Source organism: Tinamus guttatus, unplaced genomic scaffold (assembly GCF_059628265.1).
Source record: "Tinamus guttatus ecotype Peru unplaced genomic scaffold, ASM5962826v1 Tinamus_guttatus_pri_ptg000227l, whole genome shotgun sequence".
NCBI lineage: Eukaryota > Metazoa > Chordata > Aves > Tinamiformes > Tinamidae > Tinamus > Tinamus guttatus.
This window is the reverse complement of record NW_028288761.1, coordinates 3,098,936-3,117,635: the sequence shown is the minus strand read 5'-3', so window position 1 is coordinate 3,117,635 and position 18,700 is coordinate 3,098,936. Positions and strand designations below refer to the sequence as shown.

At 44.2% G+C, this 18,700-nt stretch overlaps 1 protein-coding gene across 1 annotated transcript in view; it reads left to right on the top strand.

The window, feature by feature from the left end:
* ATP13A5 (ATPase 13A5) overlaps positions 1-18,700 on the top strand; it is a 28,085-nt gene that overhangs the window by 5,071 nt on the left and 4,314 nt on the right. The window contains exons 7-25 of the mRNA XM_088525523.1: positions 1,136-1,270; positions 3,221-3,293; positions 4,036-4,167; positions 4,758-4,928; positions 5,186-5,343; positions 5,575-5,763; positions 6,027-6,088; positions 8,397-8,547; positions 9,775-9,858; positions 10,846-11,002; positions 12,409-12,526; positions 12,930-13,054; positions 13,138-13,301; positions 13,784-13,903; positions 14,767-14,846; positions 15,915-15,957; positions 16,811-16,920; positions 17,762-17,858; positions 18,226-18,298. Coding sequence (XP_088381649.1) covers positions 1,136-1,270; positions 3,221-3,293; positions 4,036-4,167; positions 4,758-4,928; positions 5,186-5,343; positions 5,575-5,763; positions 6,027-6,088; positions 8,397-8,547; positions 9,775-9,858; positions 10,846-11,002; positions 12,409-12,526; positions 12,930-13,054; positions 13,138-13,301; positions 13,784-13,903; positions 14,767-14,846; positions 15,915-15,957; positions 16,811-16,920; positions 17,762-17,858; positions 18,226-18,298 — 2,242 coding nt within the window. The remainder of the gene's footprint in view (positions 1-1,135; positions 1,271-3,220; positions 3,294-4,035; positions 4,168-4,757; positions 4,929-5,185; positions 5,344-5,574; positions 5,764-6,026; positions 6,089-8,396; positions 8,548-9,774; positions 9,859-10,845; positions 11,003-12,408; positions 12,527-12,929; positions 13,055-13,137; positions 13,302-13,783; positions 13,904-14,766; positions 14,847-15,914; positions 15,958-16,810; positions 16,921-17,761; positions 17,859-18,225; positions 18,299-18,700) is intronic.

The following is an 18,700-nucleotide window of genomic DNA, read 5'->3' as shown; positions in this document are numbered from 1 at the left end:
CATTTGAACAAGAAGTAGGACCTCTGATTCTGTACGCTAAACTCTTGGTTTCCCTACAGAATGCTACACAGTTGTTATGTATATGTGCTTTAGAATGGAAATAAGAATATGCAAAATTAATATTTTTAAATTGCTTTATTTGTCTGGTAACTTCCTTTTCACATATGTCTTAGCGCGAAGTCAATTTTCTTGTCTATGTAAGCCGACAAGATCCATTGCAAGATGAATCTTTCTCTGTAGAGGACTAAATAAACACATCTTGTGGATAGAAAGAAGGATGAGTGTATGGCTGGTTACTTGATGAGTTAATGTAGACAGCTGCTGGACATATATTTTTGCTAGCCTATAAGAGGAGTTTTTGCAAACAGAGCATAACACCATATGTGTACACAGCAAGGGACTTATGGATACTACACAAATGTCTTTAGAATAGTAAGAGCTTTGAAGGATGGGATTCAAAGCTAGTACATATCATGCATGAGTGCAGTCAGAACCATAAGTGGAGTTTGTTTGAAATACTCTACAAGAAATAAATGAAAAGCTCCAGGGCTCCTGAAATTGGCTGGACTCCATATTTCCAGCCTTTCACTGTCCCCTGGAGATGGTATGAAAGAAAACTCCAGTCTAGCACTTTCAAAAGTTTATTTAATATGAACTTTGCACTTCCATCCAGGTTTGAGGCTTCATGTTTGAAATTTTAATGGTCATGCCCGGAGGCAGATCAGTCCTCAGAAGCCTGTGGTATTTCTGTCCAGATACCGCCTCAGTGGCTGAGGACTGGCATCTTGATTTAGTGTCTGTCACTTTGTCCTAGTGAATGTTGAAAATGTGCTAAATCTTCACTGAGGGACCAAATTTTTCAGATGAATAATTCATCCAAGTTATAGTCGTTATGCAGATGGCTCTTTCAGTGACAATCTGACCCGGGTGTAATCTGGTAAATTAGGATATGGAGTCTGTTAATGCTCTGAAAACACCATGGAAGAAATTTAGCTTGTAATAGCAACACAATCCCTTAAATTAGCGTTCAAGCCTTCTAGACATTATAATGAATGTTCTTGCCTTGTCCCATACTCGTTTGCTCCTGACACATGTTGTGTCCTTCTCCTGACAAGTGTTACATTTGTGTTTGCAGATTTTAAACCCCTTTTATGTGTTTCAAACCTTCACCCTCACTCTGTGGCTGTGCCAAGGTTATATTGAATATTCGGTGGCTATCATAATCCTGTCAATTATTTCCATTGGCTTAACCGTGTACGACCTGAGACAGGTGAGTGCCACGCGGCCTTCTGCCTTCCTGTGCTACACTCTGCTGCTAACTGCATTTATCACACACACAGAACGCGTAGCTATTTCCAGGCTCTGTCTTTATGGATATTAATTTTTTTTTACTACCTATTCTGCTGTATTACTACAGATTTATTCCTACAGAAAGACCTGGTGGTCTTGAACTTCCCAAGAATTAGGGAAGAGGATTGAATTTTGATATGTGGCATACACAAGGCTTTGTGGAGCTGGAATCTATCCATGAGTCCACATCCCACCGTAATTTTTCTTAAGAGTTGTTCAATTCGGTCTTAACTGAATAAGAACCATTTTTTTTTTTTTAATTCTCACATTCTTTCATCACTTCTGCCTTAGAGTTTCTTAGAAGCATTTTTCAATAGTCTCAGCTCATTCAGTCTTTCAGGTAAAGAACTCATGTAATATGACTGAAATCCTCAGGCTCCATGGCAAAGGAAAATGCATGAAATTAATTCTTTCACAACATTTTCCTGCTGTTGAGTATTCAGCGAGGATAAGCAAATCCATTCAGTGAGGATAAGCAAATAGGTGGCCTGAGATACCTGGTGCTTGCTGTTAGAAAGGGATAGCTCTCCCTTTAAAACCTCTCCCTCTAGCCTCTGCAGCATAAATACACAGGAAAGGTAAGAAATCACATGAAAAAGGACATAGTAAGGAAAAAATGAGGGAAACAATGAGAATGAAGGCTACTATGAGGTGTGCTGAGCTAACGCTTGTGCTCAAAGCCCACTTGAGCCTGCACAACGCACGGCTTCCATTGCCCCCAGCTTATCTTTCCTGCACTGCATCGCTGGGGAATGGCAAGAGTTACCCCTGAGAATTGTTCCCAGAGTATAGCCAGCTGCTCTGCGGAATTCTACCCTGGAAGAGGTAATAAATCACCTTCTGGAGCCAGTTTGAAGTCATCCTGCTTTCCCCTCGCGCGTCTTGCAGGGCTGGGATGGCACACGGGCAGGGCCTGCAATGCTGACGAGGCATGGCCATGCGCCCTGCACCTTGCCACAGGCGAGCTTTTAGTGTGGTGGCTTCTTCCAACCCTCACACCAGCCCCAGCAAGCTGCTTTGTGTATACCTGGAGCTATTGCCAGTGCAGGTGTGTTGGCCAAGAATCATTTTTTTGTATCTTTGGCTAAGATCTATAGGCTGCATAGCACTCACATCCCTTTAAGAGCACCTCCAGAAACAAAGTGTCAGTGCCACATACCAGGATTGCAGAGCACCAAGGGTCTGTTCAACTTTCCTTGGCAAGGTTGGTTTTATTGTGAGGCTGGAAATTTTGGCATGCAGAATTATAATGTTTGGGGCCTCAGGATATTCTTCAAACTGGTTTAATGTCCATGCAAGAACAATGCTAATGAAGAAATCCACACTTGGGGATGAAGTTTTTTTTCGTAATTGCAGTTTTTAAATCAAGATAACACATTCTCTCTCTGTTCACACAATGGCAGCTGACTTCATCATTATCTCAGGATATGTAATTGTCTGAATCAGATTGCAGAACTGGCAAAGCTCTGGCATCCAACTAAATTAGAATCTCCGTCTTTTCTTCTTGCAATGGCTGTTTTGTAATGATAGTCTTTACAATTTGGTTGCTCTATTCATAATCTCCTAACATGAATAGAGCTCTTACTCAGTCTACTGTACTTACTCTGGAGCAAGACAGGGATAGCACCTTGAAAGCTGAGGGAGGTACAGTGGTGTCAAAGGCAAGCAAATAGAAATTTACGTCCATGTTGTCACAGCAGTTTTGTTCTGGATTAACTCTGTGAACTTATCTCCTTGCTCCCAATACGGATGTGAAACCTGCTCTGGATAATTCAGTTAAGTTCAGTTTCTTTGTCGATGGGATGATTGTAACATATTGATTAATCTGGGTATTGGTATTTCAACACTCAAATTGCTTTCGAACCAACAGCAGTCTATCAAGCTGCATGACCTTGTCGAGGCACACAACAAAGTTGAGGTTACAGTCTGCATAAAGAACGAAGGTGAGTCATCTGTGTCTCATCATAATTGCTAGCCTGTGTAATTAACAGTGATGAAATGCACCTGGAATTCACCTCACACTGATTTCCATGGAAGGAGCATACAGAGGGCTGGTCACAGCGGGAACGGGTGCAGAAGGAGGTGGGCAGGGCAAGGCAGTGACAAGTGCGAGAGGAGCTGTGTGGTGCTCCATAATGATGCACACAGGCCTGGCAATTTGGGTTAAGAAACAAGAACAGCTTTGGAATCTGAATTTCAGAAACAAGTAGCTAGATAACAACTCTGGTCTTCAGAGACCAGCTTGCCTGCACTGCTATAGACTAATTTACAATCTTGTCAAGGTACTTTTTGGTAATTTTCAGGGGGTCCAGAAGTATGGCATCCAATGAGATATGGGTTTTCCTTGTGTTTCTGAGTTCCTTGTCCATAAAATAGAGAGCACAGTCTTTCTCTGCCTCCCAGGGGTTTTGAGATGTGCACTACTAGGGTTATGAGTGATATAAGGGCCTTACACATGTTTTCTTGGTCTGGGTGTTTATAGACGCTAAGCAAAAACAACTTCAGACAATGACTTGGAGGAAGATGCTCATACAGGGCCTATCTTTGTCCTGTTGCTTTTCAGTCAGTTTTCCTAAGAAACATTGCCCTTATGCAGCGCAGAAGTTAGACAATGTTATATATGCCTTGGAAACTTTTCTTATTGCACAGACCTTGTGCACAAGTTCATTTTATATTGTACTACAGGTAGCAAAAAGCTAGAGTCTCGTCACTTAGTCCCAGGAGACATGTTTCTTTTGGATGGAAAAAAGCTCTCTCTCCCATGTGATGCGGTGCTGATCGATGGGAGCTGTGTTGTGAACGAAGGCATGCTCACAGGTATGACCCTGGAGTACGAAAGGCCACCACTTTCAAGCAGGTCTTCTGTCAGGAAGATGCCCTTATCTGTTCCGGTAGTGATTTGTTTGCTATTTCTTAGAATAGTTCATGGCAGAGGGAGAACTATGACTTGAATAACTTACAGTTGTCTTAGGCTTTTGATTACTTCCATTATGTAATAAGTATTTCTTATCTTCATTAAAAAATAGGTTTAATACACTCCTGGGAGCACAAAGTATAGATACTCAAATACACAACATGTGTATCTTTTTTTGAGTTTTAGGATCAGATCTTGGAGCAATCCTGTTCAAGGATAGGTGTCTGTGTTATACAAAAACAACAAGCCCCTGCAAGGCACTAACTACAGCTGAGACAAAATTTGATCTAAAATAATTGATAGGAATCAGAAAAGAAGCCCATGCACTTTGAGACTAAAACTACAATGGTTGTCACCATAAATCCACCTGTGTATATCCATATCCAAACTAATCAGGAAAGCTTAAGAGCCTAAAGACTGATATTAGTTTTTTAATATGGAGAATCAAAACTTTAAATCCCTCTTAAGTGAAGCTGTGCAATCCTGTTCTTAGGTGAAAGTATTCCAGTTACTAAAACTCCCTTGCCTCTTATGGAGAGCGCGATGCCCTGGAAAACACACAGCATGGAAGACTATCGGAGACATGTCCTCTTCTGTGGCACTGAAGTCATACAGGCGAAGCCAACAGGCAGAGGGCCAGTGAGAGCTGTCGTGCTTCAAACTGGTATTTCTTTTATTTTTCACTTGTAGAGGGGAAATGGAAGCGCAAGGGACTGCTAAGGAAGCTCCTTACTCTTTGCAGTTCAGATCAAGAGTAGATGTGTTGTCTCTAAGAAGCCTGTTGTCTCTCAGAAACGTTGGTTCCCATGTGATGATTAAAGGAATGTACGATGCTACTCATCCCCTACCTACCTACCCACTGATTTGGACTGTAAAGCCATTGTGTTAGATACGTGATACACAATATGTGTCTTCACACAGGGTTCAACACAGCTAAAGGAGACTTGGTGAGGTCCATCCTCTACCCCAAGCCTATGAACTTCAAACTCTACAGAGATGCCTTCAAGTTCATTGTAGGGCTCTCTTTGATTGGCATTCTTGGGCTTATCTACACGGTCTGTGTGTTTGTCTACCACAAAGTGAGTACGAGTGACACAGCACTGAGCGCACAGTGGTGCCTGGTCTTGGCAATACTGTCCCCAGTGCAATCAATGCTGGGGCGTGGGGAGGAGGGACACTGAAAACAGACTATGGCTGTCATCCCCTGCGGCAGGACCTGGGCAGGGTGGCGGGGTCGTCCAGCGCTGTCGCTTGGTGGGGAGGGCGGCTATGCCCACCCCATTGCAGCTCATTGCTCTTGCTGCTTGCAGAAGCCGGTGACGGAGGTGGTGGCCATGGCGCTCCTGCTCCTCACCGTCTCCGTGCCGCCCGCTATCCCCGCTGCCTTGACAACAGGGATAGTTTATGCCCAAAGGAGGCTGAAGAAAAAGAAGATTTTCTGCATCAGCCCACAGAGGATCAATATCTGTGGGCAGATCAACCTGGTGTGCTTTGACAAAGTAAGGTGCTTTCTGCAGCACTGAAAAGTGCTTTGCCTGACAGAAATATATATATATATATAAATCATTATTTATTTATTTATTTATTTATTTTGCCACTCCACCTGCCTTTATTTACTTCCAGGACCAAAATCCTCCAGAAGTGCCTGGGTGAGAGGTGGGAGGTTTGCCCTAGCCAGGAAGGCCACAAAGAACTTCTGGGGCTGTGGCAAGGAGGAGAGTGTGGGCAGTATTAAAGTAACTAGATGTTTATTTAAATTTAGACTGGCACATTGACAGAAGATGGACTGGACCCTTGGGGTGTCATCCCTTCAGAGGGAAGCCGGTAAGAAAGGATTTAATTTGGCAATGTCCAGCGTGAATGCAGTGTACAAACGTATGATCAGCAGAGAGGCGCTTGCATAGAAAAAAAGAGAGGGGCAGCAAAAAAAAAATGCAGCAAAGATGGTTGCATCTGGGGGAGGTGGAGATGCTGCAGGTCTCATGCTTGGTTCCCTCCTCCTGCCTGAGCTGCACACATCCTCCCCAGCAGCTCCTGCCTCCATGACCCTCAGAGGAGAGGTCTGGGTGCTGTTGCAGGAGACGCAGTAATAAATATGTCACTGCTGATTCTAGACAAACATACGGACCAGAAGTTAGCAGCAGCATGAGTGTTTGTAATTACCCCGAGGGGATTTAGACAATATGCACAGAGCTTTTCAATTATGTCATTTGCAGCATAGTTCAATAAATATTCTTAATCTAGTCAATAAACCTTTCATCATTTAAGCGTTAGGATAATGCTGCTTCTGTTGAAATTAGCAGCATTGCCAACTAACTTTGCCCACTGGATCTCTCCTATCTTCTGTAAATACTGTGAAAAAAATCAGTGAAGCCTCCTAACACACTGCCACAGCCAAGCCCGTAAAGCTCAGATGTCCTTATGCTTCCTCACACCCTCAGTAGAGTCGGTTTTAACTCCAAGCCCAAAACACATTAAAACCCTCAAGTGATAAGCATCTTTTAAATAATAAATGGGACTATAACCAGAATTATACCATTTAATGAAATAACTGTAATACAATCAACAACTGGTGCAGCCTGCATGTTATGTCAAACTCAAATATTCATCTTATATAGTGGCCAGGACAAATCAGATACGCTGTATCTACCCCTAGATTTCATTAGTAGTTGCTAATATATCAGCTACTTCAGCCCCAAGGAGATAATTACAGCATAATGAATGAAAGAATGGATTCATTGAGAAAGGCAAAAAATTACATTCCTGATAGGTCCTCACAGGACAGAAAGAAAATTACTATCTGGTACAAGTTAATGAGATGAGGTTAGTTAAGTGTCACTCAATAAAAAATTCTTCTACTAGGATCAAAACACAGGCATATATTACGGTCTCTCCTTGCTCCTGCCCCGTGACCCAGGGGGGTCACACTCGAGAGAGCTACGTGCTCAGCAGGCAGCTCGGAGGCCCCCGGGAGGCAGAAAGTCATAGCATTGCCAGAGTTATTTCCAGTAAGCTCGTCCTGCAGGAGCATCTGCTCATGTGAGCCCCAGAACAAAATTGGTTATGTATATAAGAATAAATTCCAGTGATAGAAAATTCTGTAACATGTCAAAACATGAGGCTGTCTTTGTAGACATGTCCATACCTCACCTAGTGGGAACTAGAATGGTGGCTTTCCAACATGCAATGAGGAGCTATTGCTGTCTGCACTGATCTCATTAACGTATTTACATAATTACTTTTTCTTAAACAGTCACATTCTTAAACATATTAGAAGAGTAGCTGTCAGCTAATCCGAGCACTGCTAGGCAATAAGAGTAAAGGAATTTCACTTGACTCGCAAAATAGCCTATTGTACATTTAATAAGATATAAATATTTGCTGGTTTTGTACAGTATTTAGCAGTTTCACAGCATCTTGCAAGTGCTAATTAATTAATAAGCCAATTATGACCAGACTGAGACCAGATATAATTTGCTGGAGACAGAATAGGTTTTGATAGCCCAGAGGAACAATAGATGCTGCAATTCATTGCTCTTTTGGGTAGAGCTGCTAGGTGCCACTCTGCTGACTTCCAGATGTGTTTCACTGCTCCTGTTCTACTAATGGGGTAGTTAATGGTAATCAAAGGTAAATATAATATTTTAAATTTCTCCTTACTGTGTCAGCCTAAATGGCAGCGGACTGTGTTCTGGTCTGGTAGACATACAGCCTGCTGCTTTCTTAGAAGGAAAAACATTTATGTGAGAAAAGAGGACTCTGTAGAATAATTTTCATTATAAAATCAGAGCCATCACACAGCCCAGCCCCGCACAGGTCCAGGCTGGGCTGCAGAGATGAAGAGCAAGTGTACCTCAAGGCTTTCCACAGGAAAGAAAAGGATATGTGAATGTTTTACGGAGTGCCTCAGTGTAGCTCAATATGAATCAATGAACTTATTCAGTTTTAAAATCAAAGTGAGGGACAAGCAATCAGATTCTGTGGATATGCAGGCGTAATATTTACTAGTGGAAATGAAGGTCGCACCCTCGGGCTCACACTGAGCAGACCAGCACCTGCACCCATGAGCTGAGGACTTGTGTCTGTGTATCCCTCCTGCATGCAGTCCCAATAACCCTCTGCTTTCAACCAGGTTCCAGAAAATCCATAAATTCCCATCCAGCACGCCTCTGCCCTGGGGCCCTGTGTGTGGCGCCATGGCGAGCTGCCATTCCCTGGTTGTTTTGGATGAGAAGGTACAAGGAGACCCGCTGGACCTGAAAATGTTCGAGGCCACGCACTGGGTAATGCGGCTCTTCTCCCCTGCACACATCCAAACTGCAGACACCTTCAGACCAGCCCACAGGACGTCACTCTTAAATCGAGCTCAAACGCTTACCTGGGAGAGAAGCTCCCCTCCAGGCCTGGTGGTTGCGGCCCTGTCCTCCTGCAGGTGCAGCTGTTGTCGGCCTTGTTATTTTCAGTCTGGCAGCTTTTTACTGCCTCCAGCAGTTGTTTTGCTGGGGGTTGCTTCCATTTGCTCTCTGGAAACAGCAAAGTAAGGAATCAGATCAGAGAGCCTGGTCCCTGGTGGCCGCCCCGCCATGGTCGCTTGGCGCAGGGACAGCAAGCAGCCCAAGGAGCACTCACGTGGGCCCTTTTGCTTATGGATCTTTCCTCTGATGAGCAAAGAGTTGTGTCGGTGTAGAAAGGAGGGGGTCTTGGGGCATCAGAGTTAAATGCCCTGTCATCTTTCCTCCTCCAACGTTTTGCTCAGGAGATGTTAATCAATAAGCAAGACAGATGGCAGGTCCTGCAGCAGCCCCGTGGGGAGGCACCAGACCCATATTCACTCCTATAGGAAACTCTGCAGAAGGGGAACATGAGGGTGAATGCGCCTCAGCACATGTAAAGCAAAGTCACAGAGGGCTAAGCAGCCTAAGCAGCCCACGGCTAAAATTGTCATCTTGCCTCTGCACAGTACATAAGCAAGATCTTTTAAAAGCAAGAACCTAGAAGATAAAATTGGCCAGATAAGGATAATTATTTCTCTTTCCCTTAGTCATTGATCTGTCCAGGCATTAAATCTATGTGGAGCTTAGAGAAACCATGACATTTCTATTTTCTTTTTATGAACTTTGATAAGGCAAAACATGCAGGACCATGTGGGCAAGGCTGCAAGGAGGCTGTCCCTGGTGATGGGTGGAAAGCAGTTTATTATAATGAAGCACTTCTGCAGCTTGCTGTCAACAGGAAGGAGGAAGCATGTTGCCGTGTGCTGCTCTTCCTGCTTTTAAAAGGCAGGTGTGAAGCTTAAATCAACAACGGCAACAACTGTTGTCAGAAACGTGGAGAGAACAAGCTAATGAAAATTGAGGGTAGAAATTATTCTTTGCAGCACAGATAAATGAGAAGGTTTCTTTAGTGAGTTCTGTGAGCTTGGGGTGGCCCCGCAGCTGACTGCTCCGTTGCCCGGTTTCCAGGGGACACTGGCACCCTGAGATGGCACCAGTGATGTCTTTCTTTTGCAGGAAATGGAGGATTGCAGCACAGCTCACGATGGGGCCAGCAATCTTGACACCTGCATAGTTAGACCCGGACCAAAAGCCAGCGCTGTGAGTTCAGTTCTTTTTGAGAAAGAGTATTTGGTGTGAATATTCTGAATATTCTGTTTTATCATACAGCATATGTAAAGTCCTAGCATATCTACCTTGGCAAGAGGCTTTTAAACACCTCTCAACCACTGTTTTGGGGCTATGCTGCATCATCCCCAAAGTAGGCCAGCTGGAAGCTTTTAGGGCTTAGGAAGGAAATTCTGTTTGAAGTGGAAGAGGGAGTAGGTTAGGCTTTTTGGGCAGCATCTTGGGGCTGCAAATCTCTCTCTCTCTCCTAAGAGTTAAATACAGTTGACAAAAATATATTAAAAAAAAAAATCAAGGATAAAAAGGAAGAAATGCTGGTAAGACACTGGAAACTAGCAAAAACAAAGTAAGCTGGGAAAAAAGCACAGAAGAAAGAGCAATGGTGTGAGAGGGGTTATAGCAACAGCCATGGGCAGCAGCAGAGCCTTGTACATCTCTGACCAGCAGGAGAAAGGAGTTAAGGCAAGAACTGCTGATGGGATAAGAGACTCCTGATGCTCCTGCTGGAGCTCTAAAACATTAGCAACTTGAAGAAGGGCTCAGATGTCTAAAAATTAATAATTTCCAAATTCCAAATTAAGTTACTGACTTATTTCTAGGATTACTCTGCTCCCTTGGTATTGTCACTGTAGTACATCAGATGTCAGCTTCCACATTTGTAGCTCCAGGAATCAATATAAGGTTATTAAAAAAAACACTGAGACAAAGCCTGGAAAACACATTAAATATAAAGAAGAGCACTGAGAGCTCTGGAAGTATTATTGGGAAGCCAAATATGTTAAGGCAGTGGTTCTCAAGCTTGCAATCAGTGGCCTGATCCCCCAGGCAGAAGGCAGCAAAAGTGAATAAATTGTGTTGGTCAGAAAAAAACAAACAAGCAAAAGCTCAGGATGGATTTGCTTTGTGCAATCAGTGAATCAAGTACCAAAATAACAGCTTATTTTTCTGATCTCTTTCCAGGCTCCTGTGGAAGGAATAGCAATCCTCCATCAATTCCCGTTTTCTTCAGGGTTGCAGAGAATGTCTGTTGTTACCCAGAAGATTGGAAAGGAGCAGTACGACCTGTACATGAAGGGAGCCCCAGAAACAGTAACTGGCTTTTGCAGACCAGAAACTGGTATAGAATTGGGAAAGGGCAACTTGGGAGTTTTTGTTTGGGCTTGTTGCAAAACAGTTTCTGTTGGGAGTGTGATCCGGAAGGTTTTCAGTTCTGTCTCCCAACTGGCCACACTGCAGCTGCTCTTCCCACAAACACACGTTTGAACCATGCAGTAGTTAAATGTCCTTAGTTAATAATACAAAAAAGAAAAAAAAAAAAGAAAAAAAGAAGAAAAAGAGCATTGCCTGTTTGTAAGTTTGAGGAGCACAGGGCCTAGTGTCTAGCAAGACATACAGACTGTGGTTTGTAAGCATGAGCTGACCTGCACCAGCTGAAGCTCCAGCTACCAGTGATGCTGACATGCCAAAAATCTCCGGGCAGGTGAGTAGGAGTAAGATCAGGCTAATGGCACGTGTTGCAGCACATTCTTAACTTTTTATTAATTTATTGACCTGCAAATTCAGCACTGTTACTGCCCCTGCTTGCAAAGGCTTCACATCGCAGTGATGGCAACTTGCTGTGAACATGCAAATTACTGTTATTAGGGATAATTGCCAATTAGCACTCCAGCCAAGACTTCTGTCCTCTCTCTGCAGACAAACAGAGGCTTTTCTCTTTTGTGTGTGAGCAGTATTACAGGTCTGTTCTCAAATTTGTCTGCAGACTTGAAAGTCAGCTCACATTTGCTTCAATGCTTCTGAAGGACACCAAGCAAACAGAGTACTGATGGTCTGTGGCTCTGGGGTTTGCTGTTTCAGAGGGCAAAGCCCTGAGAACAGGTGAAAATCATTTTGAGGGACAATGGAAAGATTTGGTTTAACACCACTGAAGATCTAATGATACAAACCTCCAAACAATTCAGGGTTAGCAAGAAAAATATCTTTAAGTTACATTCCATTTTCTCAGGTGTCTAAATATCTCCTATTACCCTCTCTTAACTATTTTTATATTGTTTACAAATTAATAAATAAGTAGGTACTGCACTGTAAGGCTTTGCTTGTAAAATGTATATTAATTACAGCAGAGTTAAAAGGAACTCTTTGCTTGTAGAGTCACTGGAATTATCAGAAAAATAGAAATTTAGGATTTGGAAGAATTCTTCTATTAAGGTGTGGACGTAAAACAGTTCTCCAAGTATAACTGAGGATGTTGGAAGCAAGAGTCAGGCCAAACTTGTGAACCTGGGTCAGTCCTCTGCCCAGTGCAACTCAATGTGTATTAAAGGCAAGAAATTCATGGATAAATCATTTATTTGAACAATCAGTCACAGGGCCTGGGTACAAGAGAGTTGAGTTTTATTTGGAGAGGGCACAATGCTTCCAGGAAAGGCTGTAATATGTCCTACTGGATGGGCATTTAATCCTAGAAAAGAAGTCAGCAAAGATGAAATACTCTAACTGTGAAACTTTTCCCCCTGCAAACAGTCCCAGCTAATTTCCTAAAGGAGCTCAAGACATACACGAGCCAAGGCTTCAGAGTCATTGCCCTGGCTCATAAGGTGCTAAGCCTCAGAGAGGACGCAGACGTGTCCCTCCTGGAGAGGTGAGGCTTGCTAAGGAGGACCCATGTCCCTCTCCCGCTCCTACCCTTACCTGCCCAGAGCCTGCCCCTTCCCAAACGTTCCCAACATTAGGTGCAAGGACAGTGGCTTTGCCACACAGCACCATTTTCCATGGAGATGGTGGTTATACTCTTAACTGCCTGTTCCTGCAAGCATCCCTCCCTCTGTACACACGTCCCTGTGGTCGCAGCGTGGAGGAGATGCACTCCAGCTGGAGCTGCAGAAATGTCAGCGCTTGCTGAGCCTCATTAGCCCCGAGTTTGGATTTCCCTATGGAGAAAGGGCTTTTCCAGCTCAGTGTGGCTTCCCAGCAGAGCTGAACCTATGGGGAAGGTTCCGTTCCACAGGCAAACAGCATGTCCATGTTTCTGTCCTCGCTCTAAGAGAGGTGGTGGAGTCGGAGCTGGTATTCCTGGGCCTCCTGGTCATGGAGAACCGCCTGAAGCGGGAGACAGAGCCGGTGCTGCGTGAGCTCGCTGCCGCCCGCATCCGCAGTGTCATGGTCACAGGTGAGTCCTGGGGCTCATGGGCTCTTGCAGTGTCTCCAGGCGCTGCAGGTGGTACCGGTCTGCCTGGTCGATGTTGTCCGCAGGGGACAACCTGCAGACGGCGGTGACGGTGGCCAGAAGCGCGGGGCTCGTCGGCAGCGCCAGCCAGGTGATCCTCATGCAGGCTAGTGAGCCGCAGGGCTCTGCTCCAGCTTCCCTTTCGTGGCAGCGGGCGGAGGACAGCGAGGCAACCGCAGCCGGGTCCAGTGTAAGCACCACCAGGGAAAGTGGTATTTGGGTGCTGCAAGTGTGTAATAGTCAGGTTTTTCACCTGGACTCCTTGCTGGGCATTTTGCAGCAGCTGGGAGGAGCAGGGGATAACCCCAGGGTACACAGAGGTGTGACACAGACCTTTCACTGTGGCTCTTTGCTCCTGAAAACATGTAAAATAACTGTGCAAATAACGGCTCTGCAGCTGCAGCGGCTGCCCCATGTGTCACACAATTTGCAGCAGCCACCCCATGGGTAAAACAATTTGTGCAGGTTCTTGCCTGTGTGACCTTTTGCTGGACCTGACTTCAGCAGAGTTGGACACCCCTCTGCCCCCTCTGCCACTGCATGCTCTGGGGCTGGTTATCCTTCGGGAAGGGAGGCTTCAGGGACACACCTGCCCCAGGGCCAGCCCAGGCTCCAGGGCTTCAGGATGTTGTGACTTGAGTCTGAAAAAAAATGCTGTCCCATTTCTAGGAGATAAGCGTTAATGTTGAGGAGAAGGTGGTCTTGGAAGGCGAAGCCTGCAGCTACCATTTTGCAATGGACGGCAAGACCTACCAAACTATTGCAAAGCATTTCTACAGCCTGTTGCCAAAAGTAAGTTGGGAGACAATAAAGCACTTGCTCTCCTCTCCCCATTTTATTTAAATGGGAGTTGTGCTCAGGCTACTCCTGCCTGAACCAGAAGGGTACTTTTCCATCTGTACCTGTAATGCTGTTATTTCATATGTGGACAACTTGGGCTGCTTCCCAAAATCTCTTCAGTTTAACCTGAGCAGCTCACTTTCATCCTGTTTCAAGTGACAAGGTTAGTTGTGGTGCTGTGAGCAGCTGCTCTGCTCCATGGTCACCTTCTCAGTTTGAGTTTAATTAAAAAATATCAGCCCGTTTCCCCATGGATTGCTACCAAGCTGGCAGTGTCTTCTGTTCAGCAGTGGCATCAGAAAAATGAAATACCCCAGCTAGGAGCAGAAATGCTCAACTTCTGACACACAATCCATAAAACAGCTGGAACTGGGAGAGATACTAAGCCTAAGTTTCTTCCTACCTGAAAGCCTGGCCAAAAAGTAATATTACACTCATGTCATCAACCATCTGTTGTGCCCTTGGAAAGCACTAAACTGTGCCATTTAAAAGGCTGTTTCATAGCGCATGGCATTCTGTTTTCCCAGCACCTGCTATGGAGAGAACAAGAAAGACATCAAAGCATGGTAAATCTAACTCTAAATTAGAGGAAACACTAGCTTTATGGATAGCAAAATCTTGCAGATTTGGGAAACAGAATTGGAGGATTTTAAATTAAGCACTAAGTGCTAGACTCTACTCGAGGAGACCTGATCCTGCCCTGGGGGAGTAGCATACACAAGGTGACCTCCTCAGGCCCCACACAGTCTGTACCACAACTGCAAGGCTGAGGACAGCTTGCAAGGCCAAAGACAGCCTGCTGCTCTTTCTTGCAGATATTGGTGAACGGCACTGTCTTTGCTCGGATGTCTCCTGCGCAGAAATCCAGCCTTGTAGAAGAGTTTCAAAAACTGAAGTAAGACTTCGTTTGGTTTCACTATTGGTTGGTAAGAAAAAAGGAAAAGTAAAATGCTTTGTTTGACATATAATTATACAGGCAGCACTGCTCCAAACCCAGCTTTCTGATCCGCCCTTCCTTTGCACGGAATCCGTGTTCACCCCCTTTGCATCCACATTCCTCCCAGTCTGCCTGCAAGGATCCCGTGTGTCAGGAATAGCTTTACGCACCAGTCAGTTTAGAAGCTGCTTCGCTGTTGCAGGACAGTAAGCAGCATTATTCAGGGATGAGACAAAAGTACAGAGCCAGCCTTTAGCCCTCGCACATGCCCACTGCCACCTGCCAGCAGCTCCCAGTGCTCACAGCGCTGCTGCGGCTGCAGCTTTAGTGAAGCTGAAGAAAGCCTGGTGCAGTCAGGAGTGTGACCACAAACATGCTCCTTCCAAAGGAAAGATTACTGCCCCCCCAGAAATCACAATAACTACAAATGTTGCTGGTTCAGGACAAACAAGATATGACATGTTTCTGAAGGAAAACAGTAACGTTGTTGGTTATGAGGTGCTCCATCAGGGATGAGGTCCCCAGGCCTCTTGGAGGAACCTCGTGTGGTGGAGCTGGGAGCTCCTCCCACTCCTGCCGTCCCTCCCAAGGCAGCCTGGGAGCTGCCCTGTCCTTCTGGTGCTTCCTGCTTTGTTGGGCTTCTAGGCACATTCAGGGACAAAATGCCACTAAAAGCCAAACTGCAGCCACGGGAACATGTGCGAATATGCACACCCCGCTCCCTTCCCATGGCACCTCTCACTAAAGGGAAAATGCTCTCTGGAATAAAATAACATTGTTTCCTTTCATGTTATAATCTCTTTCTAAATTTAATCCTAATTTTGCTCTCTGTGCTGTGTACCAACCCCTCCACATATGTGATTAAACCTCAGGGCACAGCCTCCTCATTCCCACTGCATCTATCTTCTGTAGTAGAGTAACGTGAGTCCTGATCTAATATACCCGCAAATGAGATGCCACTGGGCATCCCCGTGCATGATTAATATTTCCATGCAAGGCTTATATGTCTGTCCTTTTCCCCATCAGTTACTACGTGGGTATGTGTGGCGATGGAGCTAATGACTGTGGGGTACGTACAAGCTAATGTCCCATTTTAGTTAAAAGTTTCAGTTTGGTCAGTCTAGTGAGCACTGTTGCAAGGAGCTGTGCAACAAAACCTTTCATCAGCATTTTCTAAGTCAGCCTGTGGGTATATTCAGTCGGTATGTCATTGTAAAATATAATGTATCTGTGTTTTATTATTTTTATAATAGCACCCAAAAATCCCAGAGGAGAACTGAAGGGTTTTTTTTTAATATGTTTGTCTGTTTGTTTTTTTCCAGAAACTGGGGGCAGGAATACTTTTTACACACTTCTTTATATTTACAATAATTCTGATTCATCTTCTGGTGCTAGCATGTAGAGCTGATGGCCTTAGTTATGAAAATAATTATATCACCTATTATCTATTATTATATGACTGATATAATAGTATATTAAACTGTGTTGCAAAAGTTTCCCACAGCTCACTGCTGATGCTAAGGAAGAGGTGCTGCAATCAGGTTGCTGGGAGCTCATAAGAAAGCAATAAAAGAAATATGAAGAGGGCATTGAGAGGAATAGAGGGAAGAAAGAGGAAATCCCAACAGTTTGACAAAATATTTAACAGAAGTACTATACACAAATTCCAATATGGAGGAGAGTCTACAGCATGGTTCAAAAGACTGTAAATAGGTATAATGGGATTAAATGAACAAAAGAGATATTTAAGCCCTGCGGAAGGAATACTATCTGGAAAATGAGATCAGTTAGGCTGAAGGGTAGAGGCAGATCAATTACAAAGGACATTTGAAGCAAAGCTTGAAAAGCCCCAGTAAATGTAGGGTTCAGGGTGTGCGGCGTGTAAGGATTTCTCGCTATTTAATTACTCCTCTGGATTTCAGGCTTTGAAAATGGCCCATGCAGGAATATCACTGTCAGAGCAGGAGGCATCTGTGGCTTCTCCCTTCACATCCCAGATTCCCAACATACAATGTGTGCCAGAGCTGATCAGGTAAGTTCACCTCTGCCTTGGAGCTCTTCATGCCAGGATGCTAATGGGAGGGTACAGGCGTGAGCAGGATCCTGAGGCAGTTTGAGATAATGAAAATAATTTGTGTTTACTTTATTATGTTTGTATGGCTATTTGTGTAAACATATGCACACACAGAGAAAGAGAGGGGGGAAAGAGATATTGCATGCATGTGTTCACCTCAAGAATTCTGAGAAACCAAATAATTTCTCAGTAAATGAGCAAAACAAAGCAGAAAGCTGTTTTGCTGCTGGTGACGGTGAGTTTTTTAATTTTAAGTTGAAGAGTTGTGAATGTCTTTATGTTTTGTAGGAGACCTTTGCCCACAGGTGCTGATTTATTTTGGAATAGGTGCAGGAATAGGGTCACATGGAAGGGCAGATGTAGCAGTGACCACAGAATAGGTTTGCTTGTCATTACTTTAAGGCATTGACATCTGCACATTGCGCACAGTCAAGGAACAGCCAGCAATAATGTCGTTGAGCCTTACAGACAATTACCTCTTTGTGTAGAAATGCACCTTGTTCCCAATAGTGTTGAACTAGTAATGAAAAAAATAGCAGTAGCCTAAGCCAGATATTGGAATTACAGCTGCAGAATAAAAGCAAAAATCAAACAAACCAAAACTCCAGATGAAGGGCTAGTTAAGTAGCTCTGCAGTATCTTAAGGCCAAAATGTCTATGGAATTCACATTTTGTAAAGACCTTGCACAAAAGCCGTTGCTCTCATGAGCAGACACCATATCTAGCACTAAGACCACAGAATTTTCTCTGTAGCTGTAAGGGCGGGGGGATGTTTTTGTTCTCTTTCTCTTTTGAGCAGGGAAGGTCGAGCTGCTTTGGTTGCTTCCTTCGCTGTAGTTAAATACCTGACCCTTTATGGCTTGATTCAATTTTTTGGTACTGCTCTGCTGTTTTGGGTAAGTAAGTTGTATAATATTTCTATCAATGAACCATGCTTTGGGGGGATTTTGTTTTTATTACACAGCTGGGGCTATGTAATACAGAATAATGAAGATATGAAAAGCTGGATAGGTAGTAGCACAGGGCAGACTGGATGTAGGGTGTTCAGTGAATCAGTGAAAAAGCCTGATGATATAACTTCATCTATTCTAAAAGACGAAAGGGAATTCTAAAAGGGCCGTAGTTGTATGGTAGAGGCCCAGGAGTGTGACTTGATGATGCTGATGATGACAATGTTGCCTTAAAACGGTAATTGGTGCCACAGGTTGTATCATCAAAGTTGACACCTGTTGTCATGTGATGCTTTCTTTGTTTTCCTTCCAGCAACTGCAAATCTTCGGAAATTACCAGTATTTGATACAAGACGTTGTCATTACCCTTCTGGTTTGCCTAACAAGTAAGCAGCTCAGGGAAACCTGCTGTGTATGTTTAAGAGCTCGGGTGTAAATAGTCAACTGCATTTTCCAATAAAAATTAAAATGAGGAGCCAAGTTCTGCTGTCAGTAACATCATAAGCACTGATGTTAGAGCAGTCTTTGGGTCCAAAGAGTGGGATTTGGCTCATAATCCTTTGCAAGCATAGCTACAGGAAACCTGCACAGAGCAGAGTATTTGAATGTGATTTCACTGGAAAATGAGCATTTGCTCCTCTTATGATAGCTCTGATAGTTAGACTGTGGTAGTGGAGCTTGGAGGGTATGACTGTGTCTCTTGGCTCTCCTGCATATTCTCAGTGTGAGATGCAGTGTGGTCTTGGACTCCCGATGTGTAGGTGGAGATGATATTCTCCATTCTGTAC